Source organism: Eurosta solidaginis, chromosome X (genome assembly GCF_040869045.1).
Source record: "Eurosta solidaginis isolate ZX-2024a chromosome X, ASM4086904v1, whole genome shotgun sequence".
NCBI classification, from domain to species: Eukaryota; Metazoa; Arthropoda; class Insecta; order Diptera; family Tephritidae; genus Eurosta; species Eurosta solidaginis.
The window spans coordinates 58,670,333-58,690,886 of record NC_090324.1 but is presented as its reverse complement, the minus strand read 5'-3'; the positions used below and the strand labels follow the sequence as shown (position 1 = coordinate 58,690,886).

The 20,554-nt window shown below is 38.2% G+C and overlaps 1 protein-coding gene and 1 pseudogene across 1 annotated transcript in view; one reads left to right on the top strand and one right to left on the bottom strand.

Moving 5' to 3' along the window:
- Positions 1–1,155: 1,155 nt before the first annotated feature.
- The window catches only part of LOC137235468 (uncharacterized), a 718,941-nt gene continuing 699,542 nt past the window's right edge, over positions 1,156–20,554 (bottom strand). The window contains exon 4 of the mRNA XM_067758464.1: positions 1,156–1,398. Within this exon, the coding sequence (XP_067614565.1) occupies positions 1,169–1,398 (230 nt within the window). The 3' untranslated portion in view covers positions 1,156–1,168. The remainder of the gene's footprint in view (positions 1,399–20,554) is intronic.
- Positions 17,037–18,261, top strand: LOC137235418 (cleavage stimulation factor subunit 1 pseudogene; annotated as a pseudogene).

Here is a 20,554-nt window from a genome sequence, read left to right as displayed (position 1 = left end):
CCACTCGCCCCATCTCCCCCTTGTACACACGTATATCGATGAATTTATATATTTAACCCGTACCTTGTATTATTCGATTATTGAACTGTATTATATCGAATATCTATGAATTTATATATATTCCGTATCTTGTACTGTATTTTATTATGGAATTGTATTATAGTGAATTACCCGCATAATCCATGAATTGTATTTACCCTTTAAATTTCCTAGTGGGAACACTAATGGACGTGTGGCAGCCTCCACCGCGAAAATCCACCAAATTTAATTCGCCGCAAATGCAGGATGGCGGTATGGCATGATCGCCAACCTGTCAAAAAAACCACCACCTTTTGGTTATTGAATATATATGTAAAATTATTATCATTTGTCATCTTTTTGAAACGAGATAAAAAACTTCTTACATCAAAGTTCCCAAAAGTTATTATATAAAAAAGAAAACCCTACCATCTTGCGTTTTCGGTGATATAAATAAAAAAAAGTTTATTATACTCCTGCCGTTATCGGTATTGTCTTGTAAATCGTGCTAAACATAATATTCTACAAACATACATTCCTGCTGATTTTATAAACCATTCTCGCTAAATAAATAATCGAAACTTGTGAAAAATTCTTTTATGACTGGCTCCGTCAATAATTAGTGAACAATTAAGTTTTTGCTCAAGAAGTGCAAATCAAATTCTATTATTGCTGTTTTATTAACGACGAAACCGCATTGCTAGTTTTTCTCCGACGCTCAAAAGCATTAGGAACCATTCACCCGCTATCAGTACGTAAGCGGCAAGCTCAGTTTTGTGTAAGTAAAGGCGTTTGGTTGCTGGCGCACACCCGGATTTGGTACCATCACCGTCTTAAGTTTCAATGTTAGTGCTGTGAAGACGGAGCCTACCGCACGAAGTCGGAGCAGAATCTGCCACCACCGCATTGCCGTAGTAGAAATCTCGGAGCCAAGAAATCTCGGAGCCAAGGTGAGTGCTGTATTAGCCCCCCCTTTATCTAGATTGGTAATTGACCATTCTAGATGATGCCACTGTTTTTTTTACCAATTCGTTTTTACTTTGTTTCCGATGTTGTGGATTTCAAAGTCAAGAAAAGCTAATTTGTGATGTTTTTATTTTTCTAGTGTAAATTTTAATTTTTGGTGTTGCTCGTTGAAAGTTTTTAGAATTTAGTCTACGCCTTTTGCCCTAACAACAGCGAAAATATCATCTACATATTTCGTTATGTATTTTATATTTATGTCTTTAGATTTTAGCTCAATGATGCTGTCGTCAATAATTTTGTCGAGGACTATATCTGCTCTTGTTGGTGATAGAGGATTTCCCATCGGCATCCCATAAACTTGCTGGTAATAGTTATTGTCGTATACAAAGTAGTTGTTTTCTCTCAGGCAGAACTCTAGTATATTGAGGAATTGGGTTTTAGTAATTTTAGTATGATTTTTTAGATTCGACCATTGTTTCATAATTGTGCTGATCCTTAGATGGATGGGTATATTCGTAAATAGTGATACGACGTCTAGAGATATAAGTATTTCATCCTCGTCAATGGTTACAGCTTTTTTTTTCTTTTAATTGAACTGAATTTTTCATATTGAAGTTTTCGGAAATAATGTTTTTTTAAATTTTTCCCACGAATTTGGATAGTTGCGAGCAGGGAACGTTAATGGAGGATGTAATTGGACGAAGTGGTGTGTTTTCCTTGTGCACTTTCGGTAAGCCATAAAGTCGTGGGGCTGTGGCAGCCGAGCATGTTAAATACTGCTTCAGTTTTGCATCAATATTGTGGGTCTTGTACATGCCATTGACAATTCTATTGTTTTTTTCTCAACAAATATTGGGTGGGATAATTTCTTATGGTTTTGTATGTGCCTTTGTCGTTCAAGAGGTCTTCCATTTTCTTCTTATACTCTGCTTTATACATCATTACGGTTCTGTTCCCTTTGTATGCACTCGTAATTACAATATCATCTTTGTGTTGGTATATGACCCGTTTTGTTTCTTCGTACACTTGCAAAATAAATTTATCTTTTTGGCTATTTCTTAGTTCATTTTTAAACGTGTTTACTCTTGTTGCGAATTTACATCTCACCATATCTTTTTCTCTCTCATCGGTTATGGTTTGTATACTTTGTTCGACGTCCGCTATAATGTGCAGGGGTGAGAACGTTTTTCTAGATATGGGAAGGGCGAATTTATAACCCATGGATATTAACCATTGACATTCAGGAGGGATGTCTATTCTGGTGTTATTCGTAAACCAGTCGGTATTGTGCTTTAGGTGGAATTTCTCAAAGTTTTCATTGATCGAATTTTCCATTTTACAGAATTGTATTCCTCTACCTCTAAAGTATCGTGCAACTCTTGTTGAAGCTTCCTAATTGCTCGATTTTCTATATAAATTTTCATGTTTGTCTCTTAGATTTCCAGACATAGAATTTTTGTTTTGTACCGTATAAATTTGGTTGAATTTGGTGAAGCCGGTCTCAAAAATGTGCACTTATTTTTACATATATAGATATGCCTATCCCATACAACCGATCGTTCAGATAGAAAGATTTTTGGCCATTTCTCCCTTAGTTTCCAATAAAAAAAAGGAAACTTGGTGATATATATTCTAATATATCATAGAAAATTTCCTGTAAAAATCATTTCGATCGGAGCTATATATAATATATATCCCATACAACCGATCTTTCAGATAAGGGGGTTTTTGCCATCTTTTTATATTTATCTTAAAATCGTTTAGGTATGTACATCTGTTCACTATATATTTCTTATCTTATACAGCACACTATTTGGAGATTACGAACGAGCCCCATTCATGACAGGTATTAAGTCTTCGGCACAGCCGAAGACAGTCCCGAACTTACTTGTTTTTAATTATTATCGTCAAAATACATACAGACTGTTTTTAGCTTTCGACGAATTCACAACTCCACAACTCGACATTCCGTTTGCGGAAGAGAATCCCTGACAGGGAATTGGTTGGCATAATCAGGGGCAACCTCAAGCCATACCTATCCAACTTGACCTTCGCCATAAAAATGGACTCGTTGGCGGAGCTCAAGCGGAATGCAAGAGAGCCGAAAAACTTATTAAAGAGAATAAGAGTAGGACTAGGGCAGTTAATGAGATAGCCCGATACACTGGAGGAGAGAAAGATAGAAGCTTTTGATAGGAAGCCTTAACACCAACCCCAACACAAATCCCAATCCTTAGCCCAACACCATACCACAGCCAATCCTTGTAGTGCTAGTCCTTGTATTAGTCCTGCGTCCAAGTGCACGGTGAACTCCTTTTGTGCATTACCCTTCCATTTGATGTTGAGTTTTTGTGTGGCTTGCCGGTGGATCACTTTGTGACCAAATAAATGTTCGTATCCGTATCACAACATGGTTTGTTTTGCTTGTGTAAGTGATTCGTCCTTTTTTGTTTTTAAACCGAAACAGGGAAGCCCCAGGCTGACGGAGTTGACCGGGGACTCCAGCCAAGATATACGCAACCCGGCAAACCAGCAGTTATGATTTTGAAGAGGGAAAAGATGGAGAATGGAACTGAAGTAGAGGGAGGGGTAACAGAAAGACAGGAAATGAGATTGCACCAGAGAAAGGTAGAATATGAGGAAGCTAGAAGAAGAATATTTTGCGAGGCATTTAATAGCAGGTGGAAAGGTAGAAACTTCAAGAAAATAGGAAAGATGAGGGAAAAGAGGAAAAAATTTAGGAGAATAAGAAATAAAATAGTTGTCACAATTGTGACCGTGAAAGGAGACAATCGATTTGTTGCTAAAACCAAAATAGGAGGTTATGAGGTCCTGGCTCTGTTTGTCGAAAGTCACCTGACAATAAAATTAAAGCACCACCAAAAAGACTTCGGTTTCCACGTAAACCTTGCATCGTTCCATAGAATGACCGAGCTTATTGCAAAACTTTTGCCATCGCTGAATTTTTGGATATGTTTGATGGATTTTCAACCACCTGTATATTCAATGGCAATTTTAAAGCTGAATGAGCTGTTCGTCCTCCATCCAATAAAGTTGCAACAACTCCGGAAGAAGCGAGCACCAAAGCAGTTTTCTGTTGCGATCGAATAGTTGCTAAAATCAATGAAATCACAAATGTTTTTCCGGTGCCGCCAGGTGCATCCAAAAAATATAATCCACCAGTGTTATCAGAAACAGCTTGCATGATTTGGTCATATATATCCTTTTGTTGATTGTTCAATTTGGTGATGTTGGCTTGAAAAAATGTACGTAAATCGTCACAATCGACTTGTTATTCACGCTGCAACCAACGCTCGATCAAATAAATCATGCATTGGACGATTTGGGGAAATCAAAGCTACCTGCCCCAATACTTTATTGGCAATCGCAAGGCACATATCTTCAATTATTATCAAAGCTTCATTGTACATTTCCAATGTAATCAGCAAATCTGGATCCATTGCTCTACGACGCATCCGAATTAAAATATCTTTAGTCATGTAATCTTTACATTTTTCTCACAATTCAATTGGATTCGATGGCATGCGTGTTGATATTATAATCGAAAATAGAATTCGTATTTGCTGTGGATGAGATTAAATCGATGCAACATGAAGAGTTGCGTTCCAATGAGTGACATGTTCTAACAATTGCAAGAGCTGACATGCTTCGCGATATGTCTGACAAAAATGACCGTGAACTGTTCTTAAATCCTGAAATGATTTGGTCCTCGAATGTTTACGAACAACATTCGCAAGTAGAAATATTAAGCATTGTTGGAATGTACCGTATACATCCTGCCCAAGGCATCTGTTTGGAAAATACCTGGATGACCCTCAACTGGTATTCCTTCTTTACGCCGTTGAAATTTTTTCGATGATGCATTCCAGGTGTAATATTGCGGTATATCAAAACATATCAAATTTCTGGCAAATGTGTAGATTTCACACAAGCAGTTAAAGTAGTTGCTGGTGGTTGTGCTGCTTTCTGCTGTACATTCTCAGTAGTGAAATAAACTCGTTGACCATTCTCCAGATGAACTGCCAAATGGACAACAACAGGATGTCTTTCGTGCAAAGGAAACGAAAATACACAAAAAACTGCTTCATTACTGTATCGGTGAATATGGCACGACCCAAAGGTTGTCAACTTCGATGTCTTGATTGCGCACTCTTATTATCGCCGTTTTACCATTATTTTCAAATGATCGACGTCGATGCAATGGATATCCGTCATTGCCTGTTATGGTATCGGAAATTAATGCTCTCGGATACCGCTTTGAACATTTCCCATATCTCATACATTTATTTCACCGCATGGACCGTGAATCATGTTTTTTTTACCACTTCAAATAATTCTGGATCGATGGTTTGATATGGTATTTCAGCTGGTATGATGCTATCAATCTCGTCCGGTGTTATTCTATGTTCAATATGTGTGCGTGTGGCAAACCTCTTTTTTGCCATTCAATCGAGTACATCCAACATTGTACCTTTCCACAAACGCTTAATTTCACAATTAAATCCATCAGTGACTTCAAGTTTTGCCGGAATACACGTTCCGCATTGGATTACATGTAAAAGTGATGAAAAGATCTGGTCGGCCCTATTTTCGAACACATGCCATAGAATCTTATTCATATACGTGCATCTGGCGTGGACTACAAATATAAGAAGCTGGTAATATCGTCAGACGTCCGATATCATTCACATTTGCATCATTCGCTAATGCATCTTGCTATTGAATTATGTATGTACTCTTCAGATCGCAATTTGGCTTGATTGAATCGGATGAAATTGAGACGTTCAGTTTCAATTTTTGCATACATGTCTACAATGTATTGGTGAAAACGTTTACCACATCTCAGAATGTAACTTTGTTCTTGTGCACGAATCATCAATCGATAAGAACAATATCTTTTGAACAACTCGACCTGTAAAAAATATGTTCATTCGATTTTAAATTTTAGTTTTTATTTAATATCTGATTAATATAATTAGTATATTATTTACCGGTTCTTGGGTCTATCATGGGTATATTAATGTGATAACCATCATCATCTTTCCAATGTAGAATTGGATATTGTAATGCGTCGTAACTGCGATGAAGCTCCGAAACACGCTGTAATTATTCATTTCTACGATGAAGTACAATATCGCGGGATTGAAACTGATCGCCAAAAATTACAATTGCCACTTGATCAATCGTCGGTACATTAAATCTTCTGGCATGCTCACCAAAAGGCGTTTTATCCGCTCTGATTATGATTTTGTGATTATCAGATGGCATACGATCGAGAGCGGTTTTGCACAATTTCACCAATTCATTGTGGAGCGTGTCATTATTCTGTATTACAAAATTCTGTGTGACAAAATTCTGTAAATTGCAAAAAAATTCTGCTTTTTCAAAATTCTGCATGTTTAATTCTGGAAGTCAAAATTCCGGAACCATGGCATGGCGTAGCCGGTGTTGGATCGGCTAAGGGTTATTTTTTTAAAGTGCGGCCGAAGGCCGCCTACGCAGAAGGAGATCACTGTGGCGGTAGCGACGGTTATATCGCACACACGGACTTGGCATGGCGTAGCCTAGGGTTATTTTTTATAAGCGCGGCCTATGCAGAAAGGTGTTCTACGCAGAATTACTGTGCATAGCGCACTTTTTCAAAATAATTAAATGACCACTTTAACATTGTTAACATTATATTTTAATACAGAATTTTGTGCTTCGCAATGTGGACATGTCGCACTCATTAATCCAATATATCAGCAGCACGATACATACTTTCTAAAAAACGACGTCGTATTTGTCTTGGTCGTGCTGGATTTCGTTGCCGCTGTGGTTCTGCAGATCTATGTCGTGCATATCGTTCACGTCGTATTTCATTTTGTTGTGACAGGTCATCAATACTTTGCGCTCTTCTTGGAAGTAACATTCTGTTAGCACTACGCGTATGTCGACCGATATTTTTACTTCAGGCATTTTCCTTAAGAGAAAGGAAAAAAAATTCACTAAAACTCCATGTTCAACGCAAGAAATTCAATTTAAGAAAAGCACATGTGCAAACAAAAAATTCGCGGTCGAAATACACCCACGAGTATATGTCCAAAAGACAAAACGAAAATACAAACCGTGCAAAAAATTTGATGAAAAACACAATAAAACACGTGCGCACGATTAGATACAGTTGAAATCACTAAATGTATTCTGTAAAATGAACGAAGAAAGAACATTTGAAAAAATAAATTTGAAGAGAAAAACATGATACATCATTGCCACAATTTTCTACTATGTTTCTGTTCAACGATACGACATACCTACTTAAAGAAGGAATTCCCAATGTATTATAAATATTGATATGATTTCAATTGAAAATGGAGAAATACTCAATTATGAATCGAAAACTACATAAATATTGAACACACGTGTTGATTCTCCATAGTTCATAACAAAAACACCTAATGTTAATATACACCGAAAGTACGATGTCACAGATATGTTGTGTTGTGGTGTATCTCTTTCCATTGTATCTGTAAAATCCCTACTGCCAAAATGGCAGCCATGTTCATTGTTCATACTCTTGTTTAAGAAAACTCGATCAGAAACAGGGAAACCCCTGGCTGGCGGAGTTCACCGGGGCCTCCAGCCAAGATATACGCAATCCGGCAACCCTGCTGTTATGATTTTGAAGAGGGAAAAGAAGGAGAATGTAACTGAAGTAGAGGGAGAGGTAACCGAAAGACGGGAAATGATAAGCTTACACCAGAGAAAGGTAGCATATGAGGAAGCTAGAAGAAGAATATTTTGCAAGGCATTTAATAGCAGGTGGAAAGGTAGAAACTTCAAGAAAATAGGAAAGGTAAGGGAGAACAGGAAACATTTTAGGAGAATAAGAAATAAAATAGCTGCCATAATTGTGACCGTGAAAGGAGATAATCGATTTGTTGCTAAAACCAAAATAGGAGGTCATGAGGTCCTGGCTCTCTTAGACTCAGGTGCGAGTGCCAGCTGCTTAGGAAAAGACTCAGCGGCACTCCTGTGTGGTAAAGAGGCTTTGATCGTGCCAATAAGGGGCCAAAATATCCGTATGCGAACGGGGAAGAAGCTGACGTGGTAGGGGTAATAAAGTTACCTGTGGTATGGAATAACTCCACTAGAGATCTAGAATTTTTAATTGTTCCCGACCTGCAACAAGAAGTTTAACTTGGAGTTCATTTCTAGCAGGCATTTGGTATGAATGTTTTTAGTAAAGGTGTGAATGGGAATGGTTGTTTCTATATTTTGCCAGTGTGGCGGAACTCGTGCCCGCCGAGGGGGATCTTTATTTTGATGCCGTGCAACATGTCCTAAAAACCGTTTATGCCTGGACGCTAGGAAGGGCAACGAAAGGGTGAAAAATGAAGCATACCCTTTACCTCATATTGATGGAATTTTGAGCCGACTACAAAACACGAGATATATTTACGCAATAGACTTAAAATACGCTTTCTGGCAAAATCCTCTCGAGAAGGAGTCGCGAGAAAAGACTGCGTTCATGCGTCATGCCTTTTGGGTTGTGCAATGCAGCACGGACATGGACAAGGTCATTCTGGGTGCTGTGCGTGAGAGTGTGTTTGTTTATCTTGACGACTTGCTGGTGTGTTCTGAAGATATTATGTCCCATATGTGTTTATTGGAAAAGGTCGCTCGATGTCTTCGTGAGGCAAGGTTAACAATTAATGTAGAAAAAAGCAAGTTCTGTTTTAAAGAAGTGCGATATTTAGGATACGTAGTCGGGGATGGCTGCGGTAGAACAGACCCCAATAAAGTGGTAGCTGTGAGGGACTTCCGCATGCCTAAAACCCCGAAGCAACTACGACGGTTCCTGTGTATGTCGAGCTGGTACCGACGTTTCATACAGGACTATGCGACAATTGCAGCTCCGCTGCACGACTGCTTTAATAAAGACAAAATAAAGACATTTACTATGACAGAGGAAGCAATAAAATCATTTGAAATGTTAAAGCAGAGTTTGGCTTCTGCACCGGTGCTAAGGAAGCCTGATTTGAACCAGATGAGGGGGGGGGGGGGTTTAACTGGACGATGACGAGAGAGAAACACCTATTACCAACGTTTCGGCAAAGCTAAACAAGGCGTAGAAAAATTACAGCTTACAGAACTTCAATCATATGCCGCTATCGTGAGCGTGAAGAGATTCCGACCTTATGTGGAAGGAACCCCGTTCACCATCATAACTGATCATGCCAGCCTCAAACGGCTCATGAATCTGAAAGAACTTTCTGGGAGGCTGGGAAAATGGAGTTTGAAACTCCAGGATTATGACTTCGATATTCAACATCGAAAAGGTGCATAAAACGTGGTTCCCGACACACTCTCACGAATGCACATGGACGAAATACCGACGAACGATAAAGACATCGACGTTTGTCTCGAGTCGCCTTACTTCGATTTCGAGGAGTATACGGAGTTAAAAAAGGCGGTGACCGAGAACAACGACAAATTACCTTTCTTATGTCTATCGACGTTTACAAACGCACAGGGGGGATGATCTTCTAGCGGACCAGACCTGGAAGCTCTGGGTTTCGTTGGGATTGCGAGAGGGGTTGGTAGAGTCGTCTCACAGCTCACCGTCGGCTGGGCATGGCAGTATTCACAAAATACTATCCCGACTACGGCAAAAATACTTTAACGAATTTAGGGAAACTCCGCTTATTTTACACCTTCTACCAACGTTCGAATCGCTAAATTGTTGAATAAATTACTCCAATATTAAATAATGCAAAATGGTCTTTATTAGACTACTTTGAAAATACTTCACCATAGCACTTATGTTTCGTAACTGATAGCGTGCTTAAACCAAACTGATTACGGACTTCTCAGCTTCTGCTGCTTTTATACTCTCTGCCCAAATGTCTAACGTTTCTCCTTCTAGAATCTTCTCCCTGGTCACCAGCCACACGCGAGTGCATTTGTAGTGTGTAACCATATGCGTGTGTATGTGAGCGAAGTAGTGGCTGACGATGACATGCGTTTGTGAGTATCTCTCTGCTGTTTGTATGTATGTGTGTATATGATGATTAATTTGTTTACGGACATACAAGTGTAGCAGCTTGCTTTATTGTTGTTGTGGATTTATTTACTTAGTATCAGATTAGTGATGTGAGTATCACTTAGTATTACTAATATTCGTCACACTCAGTACGCCCTGGCTTGAAACCACATTTGCATTCTTTATGGAAAATTCTGTCGTTTTTTTTAAAGCATCCATTAGGGTTTGTCAATGCCAGTGTTTTTCTAGCGGGTACCTTGGGTTTTGATATGTTTGGCCCATTCATTCCATCACCCTTTGCCCGATTTACTTTCTTTGACTTTTGTGGTCTCTGTTGAACCTCCTCCACCAGCACTCCCTTACTGCTGAACCCTTTCTCCAAACTGAAGTTAAGTGGTATATCCTGGTTCTTATAGCGCATAATCCCTCTCTGCTTATCGATCCTGATGTCATGGTCAACTAAGAAGTCCACTCCCAATTTGACTTCATAAACAAAATCTACCACAATGAATTTGTGGAGAATCGTGACCTTTCCAATTAAGACTTCACATACCACTTCCCCTTGGACTTGGTGACCACGCTTAGAAAATTTTTTTTCTAATTGAAAAACCTTATTTATAAAATTTTGATGTTGCTTTGCCAGGGTGTGAACCCAGGGCATACGGTGTGGTAGGGGGAGCACGCTACCATCACAGCTCGGTGGCCGCCAAAGGTAGGCAGTTTGCTGAGTCAATGCATGTGATTCCGTTTCTGCGAATGTGGGTTTTGGGTTTGCATATGTCGCTCGCTTCGTTTCAACATCTCGTACTCATTTGATAAAGCACTGAATTTTTACTATTTTGGTGTATTCCACGGGTGCGACTGCATTTGCCAAATAGGCCAACCTTTCAACATCCGAAGTAAACTCCTGTAAAGTCTCATTAGCTTTTTGGTAACGGTTTTGCAATTCTATTTGTTGTATTTTCTTCCTGTGTTCGCTTCCGTATCGCCTTTCTAGAGCGCCCATCAATGTTTCGTAATTGTTTCGTTCCCCCTCTGGAATGGTCTGCAAGATTTCCGCTGCAGGCCCTTTCAAGCGCAGCAACCTTGTCTTCAGTATTCCAGTTGTTAACTGCTGACGTCTTTTCAAATTGAAACTTAAATACCTGGAAAGGAACAGAGCCGTCAAAAGATGGAGTTTTCACCTTCGTATTTCTTACTGAAGCAGCTGGGCGATTTAATTGCAACTCCTGTATACGACCTCTCAAAGCATCCACCTTGGCCTAGATTTTCTCCTCAAACTGCGTTATTTTCGCGTCCATACGCGCTTCGAATTTTGATGATATACGTGCCTCCTGCGCTTCGATTTGTACTGTAGATACAATGTTTCTGATGACGTAGCAATATTGCAGTTAAGACACGAACTAAATATGTCTGTGTGGGTGTTAGTTTGTGTAAGCGTTTAAGTGTATGAATATATGAGTGTGTGGATGGGTAAATGAGAATACGAGAAAGCAGAAAGTTAGTTTTGAATGTATAGGTAAATATTTTATGTTCTAAGTAACGTTCTCTACCACGGCGGTAGCTATAAAAGGGCACAATGTCAAGCAACGGAAAACGTTTTATTCTATCAGTGCTCAGTACAAGTGCCAAAGTAAAAGTTAAGTGTGCGATTTTAACGCCGAACAAGAAAAACATTGCTAAAGTACAAGTGAAGTGCGCGGTTTTAAATCGGAACAAAAAAATAGTATTTGCATTGTTTTTGTTGTGCGAGCCGCAAGTTTACGCGCGTACCCTTACATGTGGAAGACGAGGACCAGGAAACCTGCCCGGGAAATCAAGGATCGAGGTAAGTCAAAACCCTCTGCTACTTGGCATGCATACAGGTAATTTGCTCCCACTTAGCAAATTTCCCAAACAGGCCAAATAGAAAATTACATTAATGCGGATGCATATATACGGAGATGTGTGTATGGCGTCTGCGGCCATGCAAACACAAAACCCCCATGTACATACATATGTCTGAAATTAGCGAAATATTACATAATACATATATACATACATTAAGTAATCTCCACCAACTTTCATTCCAGGTCAGCTCGCCAACGCAAGGACCCACTGAGCACAATTTTCCGACGGCACACCGCATCTACAACAACTACATACATTTGCTTTCATAGACGGCACACAACGCATACAACAACTACACATATTTTGTTCACTGACGGCACACCACGCCTACAAAAACTACACACATTTGCTTTCCGACGGCACACAACCCCTACAACAACATCACATATTTTTTTTTTTATCGACGGCACACCATTTTTATTTCACCAGCAACTACACATTGTCCTTTTATTTTTTGCATCGGCGGCGCAACGCCAACAACAAGTACGACACCTTTTTACTGCTGGAAATTACAATTATCATCTGCGACACAGGCAGCAGCAACAATAACACCTTTTCTATTGGCAGTCACATATTTTGTATCGGCGATATATCGCCACAACAACAACAACCACAACAACTCCATCTCCGTCCACCGACCAGCTCAACATAATTAATTTTTATAAGCTTGGTCAGCCTCCAGAGTCCAACAACAGCATTACCCAGATAAGAAGCTAGCATACAAACAAGCCTAAAAGCGGTATTGACGGAGATCACTTCCGACAACAAAAACCAACCACCACAGCAGCAGCAGAAATAACCGAGAAATAATCGAGATTTAATTTCAAAATTCTTTTTGTTCTTTCTAACAAAATATAATTTTGTATTTTTCGCATATTTTTTTGTATATTTACTCATATGGTATATTTTTAAACGGTTTTATTAGCTTGAGTTGACACGCAGGTCGCATGCAGGGCCGCACGGCCGTTGTGAACGAATCTTGTATTTGAAATTTAAGTAACTTCCCGATGAGCCACAAGCTTGAAACTTGGAATATAGTTCAGAACCCGATGACAATGGAATAATAAAATAAAATCGCCGCTAGGTGGCGCAAGGGTCGAGATATTCGCAAAATTCGCATTTGTGGTCCGATTTGGCTCATATTTGGAACACATAATACATGCAAGAATAGAAATCGACCTGTGAAAAAAACTCGCCGCTAGGTGGCGCATGGATCGAGATATTCACAAAAATCGTATTTGTGGTCCGATTTAGCTCATATTTGGAACACATAATACAAGCAAGAATAAAAAGCGACTTATGAAAAATCGCCGCTAGGTGGCGCAAGGATCGAGATATTCACAAAAATCGTATTTGTGTTCCGATTTGATTTGGTCCATATTTGGAACACATAATACATACATGAATAGGAAGCGACCTATGATGCTCGATTTGGCTCATATTTGGAACAAATATTGCATACAGTCCAGTAGAAGTGACATCAAAATATTTTGGAGTTGGAGGAGGGACAAGCATACGTGGCGCAGAGTCGAGTAAAGTATTTGGAAGGATTATGTATTGAGGACTTAGGTTGTAACAAATTGTCAGGAAAGAGTCCTTGCAATAATGAGTCACTAAATGAACTAAATATAATGAGAAATAATAGGCAATTAAATAGAGACTAAAAACTTGAAAATAAAATAATAAAAAAAAATTGTTTTAGTTAAACGGTTTTATTGAAAACAATACTTACATGAAATAATAATAATGCGAAAAGCTAGAAAATAATTAGGTAGGTCCTAGGTACTAGCCATCACACTCCTTATCAATCTAGGACGTTGATCAGACAATTAAATAAAAGCGTTGCACGTGTCATATTTCTATTGATAGTCATAAGTAAAACCAACTGAACCTTAATCAGGTTATGCTACGCCTCACATTTTTAGAAATTTCACGCGCCTAACGCTTTTATTTAATTGTCTGATCAACGCCCTAGATTGATGAGGAGTGTGACGACTAGTACCTAGGACCTACCTAATTATTTTCTAGCTTTTCGTATCATTATTATTTCATGTAAGTATTGCTTTCAAAAAACCGTTTAACTTAAAAAAATTTTTGTTTAATTATTTTATTTAGACATAAGTATTGGTAGGAAAAGGGTTGGTAAAAAGCTAAGGGATTGGAGCAAATGATTTTTTTGGTGGTTTTTAAGTTGAAAATTTTTGAAGCAATTTTTTTTCTTAGTAATTTCACTTTTTTTTTAATTTTTGTTGAGTAATTTTTCACTCACAATTTTTGTTTTTCTGACATTTATTTACATTCTTTTATTTTCATTCTTTGCATTGCTTTTTGCGGTTAGTTACTATATTCAGAGTACACCGATCTTTATCGGTGTGCTCTGCCCATAGCTCCACTTCCGCACATGCGTTTTTCGCTCCATTTCGGTTAGACCGCGACTAACTCAAAATTATGGAATATTGAAAATCCTTTTTTTTACTGTGTTTGCACAGACTACACTTACGTATATTTGCCAGAACGCTTCCGGCAAACTTACCTTTATACTTCCGGCACTTAACAGTAGGGACTTGCTTATAAGCACACACATAAAGTTTTCCTATATTTTGCCTACTTTTTCGATTTTTTACACACGTTTTTGTTCGGACATTTTTATCACGGCTATAAAGTTACTACTAGCTATACACTCATTATCCAAGATCGTAAGCGATCGATCTGAATCAGTGTTTGAGCGTGGTCATATGTACATATATATGTTTGCTTTTTATAACTTTCATGAAAATGAAATGGTATATTAATTTCGTCACGAAACCCAAAATTGTAAGTCCTTAAAGGAAAATAGATAGACCCACCATTAAGTATACCGAAATAATCAGGTTGAAGAGCTGAGTTGATTTAGCCATGTCCGTCTGTCCGTCTGTCTGTTCGTATGCAAACTAGTCCCTCAATTTTTGAGATATCTTGATAAAATTTGGTGAGCGGTATTTGGGTGTCCGATTAGACATTTGTCCGAACCGGCCGGATCGGACCACTATAGGATATATCCTCCATACAACCGATTTTTCAGAAAAAGAGGATTTTTGTAATATCTTACTCAATTTAACAGATTGAAGCTTCAAACTTCACCATATACTTTCGTATATTGCACATATTGTTGCCTGAAAAAATTGATGAGATCGGTCGTATATATAGTATATATCCCCCACAACCGATTGTTCAGATAAGAAACTTTTCGTAATTACTGCCCTATTTTAAGAGCTAGAGGCTTAAAATTTCAACGAATGCTTACGTATATAGCATATATTGTTGTCTGAAAAAATCATACAGATCGGTGGTATATATAGTATATATATGGTGGTATATATAGTATATATATGGTGGTATATATAGTATATATATATAGTATATATATATATTCGCAATTTTAGCCACATTTTAACAGCTAGAAGCTTCAAATTTCACCGAATGCTTACGTATATGGCATATATTGTTGTCTGAAAAAATTATAGAGATCGGTTGTATATATAGTATATATCTCATACAACCGATTGTTCAGATAAGAAACTTTTCGCAATTTCTACCCCATTTTAACAGCTATAAGCTTCAAATTTCACCGATTGCTTACGTATATAGTATATATTTTTATGTCAAAAAATCATAGAGATCGGTGATGTATATAATATATATATGATGGTATATATAGTATATATATATTTTTTTTTTGCGATTTCGGCCCCATTGTAACAGCTAGAAGCTTCAAATTTCACCAAATGCTTACGTGTATAGCATATATTGATATCTGTACAAATGCGTGGTGGCAACGGCGCGCACCCACGTATTTGTTAAATATTGGTTAAGGCGAGAAAAAGGGGAAGAAAATAAAAACACCAAAAAAGTTTCGTGTTAATAAAGAGGAATTACAAATGGTTTTTTTTATTAACTGTATGGAAATACAACAAGTGTTAAGAAATGATTTTAACAAGTGTTGTGAAAAGTTTAGATATTAAATATATTTTGAAAATTCGCACTTACGTGAACGTGAGATGACACCGTGTAGCTTCGGTTACTGCTGGATTGAACACCAAAATAGATGCAAATTCAGTATATCTGAAAAGAAAAAAAGAAAAAGAGAAATTAATTAATAAAAACATAACCAAGTTTACGAGTATACTTACTCATAGCGTGTTTTATATCAATGACGTTTTTTTCCATTCAGGAAATGGAAAAGCGTAGCAGATGTCAAAATCTCTACATTTAATTTCTGACTGTCAATGGTTATTGCAATACAAAAGCATCTCGCGCACGACACGTCACGCAGTACATGCCGCACTACACATCCCATATATTTTCGCGAAAGAAACGGAAAATTTAATTTAAATAAAGGATTAAAGGCCATGAGTAAAAACTTATGTGCGCAAAGAACCGAAGAAAAAAAAAAACGGATTTAGTAGTCATCCATGCAATGTGGCTGGTGCTTTAGCACATTTAATACATTTTTTGATTCGATTTATGTCGGTAGATGTCGCCGACATTTATTTTAGATTTGTGGTGGACTTTGAGTTCACAACAAGTGGCCTGCCCCACACGGAACGGTTCGAAACCTGGCTGAAAAGGTACAACAAAGCTGCATTTATATCATTCAACATTATTTTCGACATATATTGTCGATAATGTTGAGATTCGTGGAATTAAATATTTTAAATCTCGGCCAAATGAATGATTGGTCGAGATATGTAATACGCGACATGTGTGGCGTGTTGTGCCCGATATGTTGTGCGGCATGTAGTGCGTGACGTGTAGCGCGTAGTGCGTGACGTGTAGAGCGGCATGTACTGCGTGACGTGTCGTGCGCGAGATGCTTGCGCCTGAGGCCTAACGTTTGTATTGCAATAATCATTGACAGTCAGAAATTAAATGTAGAGATTTTGACATCTGCTACGCTTTTCCATTTCCTGAATGAAAAAAAAATGTCATTGATATAAAACACGCGGTGAGTAAGTATACTCGTAAACTGGGTTATGTTTTTATTAATAAAAAAATTCTCTTTTTCTTTTTTTTTTCTTTTCAGGTATACTTAATTTGCATCTATTTTGGGTTCCATGCCTCGAAGGACCATGTACAAATGCATGACTTCGAGATATTAGGTCCTAGGAATCTCGTAAAAAATCGTGAAATTCTATATAGGTTGATTATCAGTCAACTGATGTACGATGGCCTGGAAAAGTCCGCCATGGAATTATCTATGCTTGTTAAAGCAGACGAATGCTCTCCCAGCGAACGATCGTTACATGTCATGATTTCCGGTATGCAAGCCACCAAAGAAAAACCAATTGCACCTAAGGGCGATATATTGCCTGGAATTTATTTGGAGTTTGAACCTGAAGCATCCGCTTTAGCACCTGAACCGGCATCTTACGAAACCGCTTATGTTACATCGCATAAACAATCTTGTCGTGCTGGTGCATTCAGTCATAATGGCACGTTGGTTGCTACGGGCAGTGTAGACGCAAGTATGAAAATATTGTATGTTGAACGTATGCTAGCCAAATCAGCACCTGAAGATATAGAATCAGGGCAGGAACAGCAGGGTCATCCTGTTATACGTACACTCTATGATCATACGGATGAAGTATCCTATTTAGCACTTCATCCGAAAGAATATATCCTGGCATCTGGTTCACGTGATGGCACCGTAAAACTATTTGATATTGCAAAACCCCCGGTGAAAAAAGCACATAATGGGTCTACCGACTGTGAACCGGTGAACTATTTATTGCATGTGTATGATGTACATACTTGCCAATGCTATGTGAGCGCAATACCATCACAACAGCACAAAGCTGCCGTGACATGTGTAAATTTTGCACCAATCGCCAAACTGTATGCTACAGATAGTTTAGATGGTGCGATCAAATTTTGGAATGGCGTCAGTGGTCGTTGCATCAATACTATACCGCAAGCACATGCTGGTGCAGAAATTTGTTCATTGAAATTTACAAGAAACGGAAAGTACTTACTTTCATCTGGCAAGGACACGTTGGTATTCTTGTGGGGACTATGTACCAGCCGACCCGTGCAGACCTATACTGTCGCTGGTACTACTGGCAAACAAGAACACAATACACAGGCCGTTTTCAATCATACTGAGCACTATGTACTCTTCCCTGATTAGGCCACCACTTCACTTTGCTCATGGAATTCCCGTAATGGCGCTCGCTTAAATCTTATGTCATTGGGTCACAACGGCCGTGCGTTTTATAACGCATTCACCAAACTCGCCAGAATTCGTAACATGTTCAGATGATTTCCGTGCACGCTTTTGGTATCGTCGTGCAACAAATCAATGAACTAACAAATAATATTCAATTATCGATTTTGTATGCCTGGAGTTTGATGTTGTATTTAATCATCATGCATATTAAATAAGTAACAACCTGAGTTTCCCGTACAAAATGTGCTTTGGTGTTATGTTAGCGTTTCAAAAGATGTTGCCCTTCCGGAAAAAGCACAATTGGTTATAAGCAATTTGGGTGTACCCGAAAAATGAATTTATTGCGCAAAATTAGTTAAAGCGGGCGCACTTGGTTATCATCATATGCAAGCAATATATTTGCTAAAAACGAAGCAATGGGCACTCGCGCATGAAGTGATATTCGAGCATATTGCACCAGATGCAATCATGAATGATAATCTCGATTATTCACATGAGTTGTTATCTCAATTTGAAGGGGCTAAGGCCAACAAGACCTTCAAAGTGTCAAGTTGGTCAAATTAGGGCCAGATATTTTTAGATTTCATTGACATCAATGAGAAGTTCAAGAGTCTAAAGACACTCAACACAGAAAATTGAAATTGAATGCTATCGAAAATAATGACTTAATCTTGACCAAATCACGTTAAGTGGACCTGGCTGGAGATGCTGTGGAACAGATTCGTCTAGTGGACCGCTTCAATCATCCCAAAACCGGTAAGTGAAGTGTCTGCTTCCGCAGTGTATACAGGCATATGGAGCAGCTGCACTTATGCCCAATTTACAAATGCTACATAAAAATTCAATGTATACATGTCCAACACTACTACAAGAGGCTGTGGCACATGGCTTTGAATTGGAATTGACATGCTTAGATGCACCGGAATGCTGTTTCACCAGTCTGCCTAAAGAATTGAATGTAAACCGTGATTTTATTAATTTCTTCATTTATTTTCAGAATAAGATGGATGTTCATCTCTAGCGATCCTGACACCAATAGGGAGACATTTTATTTGGCAGTGTATTATTTGAGTCGTTATCTTCGCGTAGCATAGTCCGAAGATACATCTACAACTTATTGGCATAACGCGTCCTTTGTGGACGCAAGGTAGAAGAAATGTATCCACCAGAATTGGCGAATTCGCGTATGTTGCAGATGGCGCATGCCAAAAATCAGGTACCTTACAGCATGAAGTTGCTTTTCCTTTTGTCGTAGGATGTAATTATTAATCTGAAAATGAATTTGTTGCTGTATATCCGTGCGCTTTTCCATTACTTTTTCTATGTAGGCATTCATTTTGGAAAATATCCAAATATTTCCGCGGTCAAAAACTATAATTTTTTTTTAACAATCAGCAACAAAATCTATTAAAAAAATAATCAACAAAAAATAGTTATCAGTGTTCGTTATAATTAAAGCAAAAACAAAATATTCTCAACCCATCATTACTAATTCCTAGAAGTATTCAGTTAAAGATTGAAACTATAAAGTCATCAGTATGGTATCAGATAAGCAATCAGTTTACAAAGCATACATGTTTTTATTATCATCTTGATTCATTTACATAAAAATAACTACGCGTAATATTCAAGTACATAGTCTTGATGTAATTGTGATTTATGAATAAAATACAATGAATGAAGTTTTTCTACTACACACCCTTGAATGAGGCATAAATCGGTTGACACCCATGCGTTGGTTGGGTGCTTATGTAGTTGAATTAAAACAATAGAAATCCTGCGACATTTAAACGAAATTTATCTAAATCCAACGTCATTAATAACCGATAATGAAAGAAATGGATACCAGTCGTGTCTGCTAGATGGAAGTCGCAGCTGAGGTTAAGCGTTTTCGCTTATCCAGAGTCAGATGAATGCTAGAGGGAGGCTAGAGATGGTTAGCGAATTTTTTAGTGTATAAAAACCTCGCTTAGTGTTTGGTAGGCGTGTGCGTTCCAATCATGTCTATATGGCTTGTTTTGAGGTATGTGACAGCAAGCTGATAGAATTTTATTTTTGGATGCCTGTATGTTCAAAATCTTTGACTTTGTGATTTAACGCCAAACCGTTGAACAGACGCGAGTGAAATTTGGTACACATAGCTGGATGTTTAGATAATTGTCCTTTGGTGTCGGTTACTGCGGCACGATCAAATTTATTCGGACGAGATTTAGCATGCATTGCTGAACCTAGTTAATGCCGACTCCGAATGTCATCCTGCTTATGATTCGGGATTGTTTCGCAACCATTCTGGGATGACTTCGGGGTTATTTCAGAATTATCTTCGAATAATTTTAAAATCGCTTTCATGAAAATTTTCGAGTCACGCTGAGATCATTATTTCGCAACGACCCCCTTTTTTTGTTTCGCAGTCATCTCCGTGTTATTTG